General features: G+C 49.5%; 1 protein-coding gene across 1 annotated transcript in view; it reads right to left on the reverse strand.

Moving 5' to 3' along the window:
* Positions 1–1,293, reverse strand: part of SLC2A5 (solute carrier family 2 member 5) — a 24,556-nt gene extending 23,263 nt beyond the window's left edge. The window contains exon 1 of the mRNA XM_007453315.1: positions 1,201–1,293. Within this exon, the coding sequence (XP_007453377.1) occupies positions 1,201–1,233 (33 nt within the window). The 5' untranslated portion in view covers positions 1,234–1,293. The remainder of the gene's footprint in view (positions 1–1,200) is intronic.
* Between the last annotated feature and the right edge of the window lie 1,499 nt (positions 1,294–2,792).

Here is a 2,792-nt window from a genome sequence, read left to right on the forward strand (position 1 = left end):
TAGAATAGGATGGAGCAGGAATGAATCCCAGACCTGTCCTTAATCTGTGAGCTACAGAGCATGGACCCAACCTGTCTATGGCAAGGCTCTCCTGTCCACGACTGAATAAATAATAATTTGCACAAATAAGTACCTCCCCCATCAATATAAGCAGCAGCTGTTGTGATGAATAAAATGCAAATTTCTTAAAAGTGTTAATAAATTTATGTTACCTTTCTGTCCTTATGCATTTTCCTCAATCAAAAGACTCTAGGACTTCCCTGGTGGCGCAGTGGTTAAGAATCCGCCTGCCAATGCAGGGGACACGGGTTCGAACCCTGGTCTGGGAAGATCCCACATGCCGCAGAGCAACTAAGCCCGTGCTCCACAACTACTGAGCCTGCATGCTGCAACTACTGAAGCCCGCGCGCCTAGAGCCCGTGCTCTGCAACAAGAGAAGACACCACAATGAGAAGCCCGTGCACCGCAACGAAGAGTAGACCCCACTGGCCGCAACTAGAGAAAGCCCGTGCGCAGCAATGAAGACCCAGTGCAGCAAAAAAAAAAAAAAAAAAAAAAAAAATAAAAAAAATTTTTTAAAAAAAAAAACCCTAAAAAAAAAAAGCCAAATTTTATAAAAAAATTTATTAAAAAAAAAGACTCTAAAAGTACAACGGCAATTATATGGAGGCCAAGGGTGGGTGGGAAGAGGTTCAGAAAATTCTTTCGTCTCTAAAAGAAAAGGATTCTGATTATCTAAAAGGGAGGGAACCTCTGCTACAGATCTGAGTTCAATTCAAATCCTGCAACATCTTTTCTATCTTCTTTTCGTGCTGGCTTAGCTCTTCACCTGCTGAAAAGGTTAGTGAAAATGCCCTGAAGCGAAAATCAAAACAAATCAAAAAACTCTCACAAGCCATGTGTAAGGATTTTGTTGCTGGTTTCCGAAGCCCTTCACCTCAAGTTCTGACGGTGAGGGAAGTTGTGACAAACATCCTTTGAGTCTCATCATTTCGGTTCCAGCCCAAAGAACCTCTAAATCTCAATGTGTCTAAATGGCTCCTCTCTCTAGTCCCTGTAAAAGTCCAGCTGCTGGGTGAGCTCTGAGGGGCAGGTGCCCCAGTGGTCCTTGCCGTGCACAGAGCTCCGAAGAGCATCCCCAGCAACGCCGAACAGGCCCTGCCATGGGGCTGCTGCTTGCTGTCTCGACAGCAAACTTACCCCTTCCCTCCTGACTGCGTCCTGTTGCTCCATCTTTGCTCTGGAAGCGCAGAGTTCTGCTTATTTCCTTTCAGCCAAAATGACAAATGCACTGAATGGCGAGAGAAGACATTCTGGCTGTACTTTGGCCAAGCCAGGTAACAGCCAATAGCATTTTTATAGGCGGGCTAAGGCAGAATAACCCTTTCGGGAACCCAGGGGTTTGTCTTGTTTTCGCTTCTTCTTTTAAGGGAGATGTCTGGGGTCTAGCTCAGCAAGTGGGCACCCCCCAGGGACTGCAGGCGCAGTGCCTTCCCGATTGGGACAGTCTGCGGTATTTCCTTACTGCGAAAGTCAGGCTCGTGGTGAGTGACTGGAAGGGTTATTTCTGTCACAAACACATGGAAAGCAGCAGGTTCCAGTGACCCTACAACACACCAGGTAACATGGGGGCAGGAGATGGGGTCATTAGAGGCTTCTCAGGAGTGGTCCCTGCCAGGAAGCCTGCAGCCAAATCTCTCCACTAGGAAGTCGGCTTTTGCCCAAACTACCACACAACACTTTTCTCAGAAAGTTTCTTATTTTCCTTTTTAAGGAACTCAGAGTCGCCTAGAGATGAGATTTTCTGTGTAATCATCACTATTGCAAAAGCAGTGAATATTTCAAATCCCTTTATCTGCAGGGCAGGGAAAGTGAGTCACAGCTACTTGTCTGGGTCCTCCATGCATGGCCAGGCCCCTGTCCGCCCCCTGTGCTCAGCACGTGTTCGGTTGCCATGCAGCCACCACACCAGGTTAAGTGGCCAAATTCCAGAGCAGGCTCTCAAAGCCGATGGGGTTTCATCTTTACAGGGCATGTTCCCTGTTTTATTTGCTGTGGCACAAATCCAGTTAATGTAGTCACATCTTCCCCTGTTCACCTTCAAATGACAGTTAACTGGGGGTCCACTGTGTGTTGGGCACTGGTCGTGGCATCAGTGGCAAACTCGGGAATTGTCATCAGGTGCCTCTGTGTGGGAGGCTGAGAGGAAGGTGACAGCGTGTGTGTGTGTGTGTGTGTGTGTGTGTGTGTGTGTGTGTTGGTCCCTGCTTCCCCATTCACGTGGGGGGTTTGGGGGGATAGGGAGGTGTTGGGAGCAGTGGGGGGCGGGACTGACCATTTCCTTTCTCTAACTTCATTTCCTGTCCTTTTTCTCCTGGGTCACAGCCCTAATACCATGATTTCCCACTGAGGTTTGGCAAGACCAGAGGTTCCCAATTATTTCAAAGAGTTTTGAAAAATTCTCCAAAGAAAATGCACTTTAGTTGTGGGGCGGCGGGCGGGAGAGGGGTGGGGGGGGTGAAGGGAAGGGGACAGGTTGGGAAAGCAAAAAGAGCTGTGAGAAGTTTGCCACCACGGGTCATTGCCAGGCCCAGAGGAAATCAAGAGAACCACTTCTAGGCCCAGAGCTTCCACTTCGCTCCCTGGGGAGCTGAAAGCTGAGAGATGGGGTCAGTGTCAGCCGATGCAGACCTCCCCTCCCCTGGCCTCGACCTCCCACCTGGAGTGGAGGTGGTGGAAGGAGCCGGTGGCCCGCCTGGGCCGGAGGGGGCTCTCCTGTCCCAGGGAGGGGA

Source organism: Lipotes vexillifer, unplaced genomic scaffold (genome assembly GCF_000442215.2).
Source record: "Lipotes vexillifer unplaced genomic scaffold, Lipotes_vexillifer_v1.1 scaffold575, whole genome shotgun sequence".
Classification (NCBI taxonomy): domain Eukaryota; kingdom Metazoa; phylum Chordata; class Mammalia; order Artiodactyla; family Lipotidae; genus Lipotes; species Lipotes vexillifer.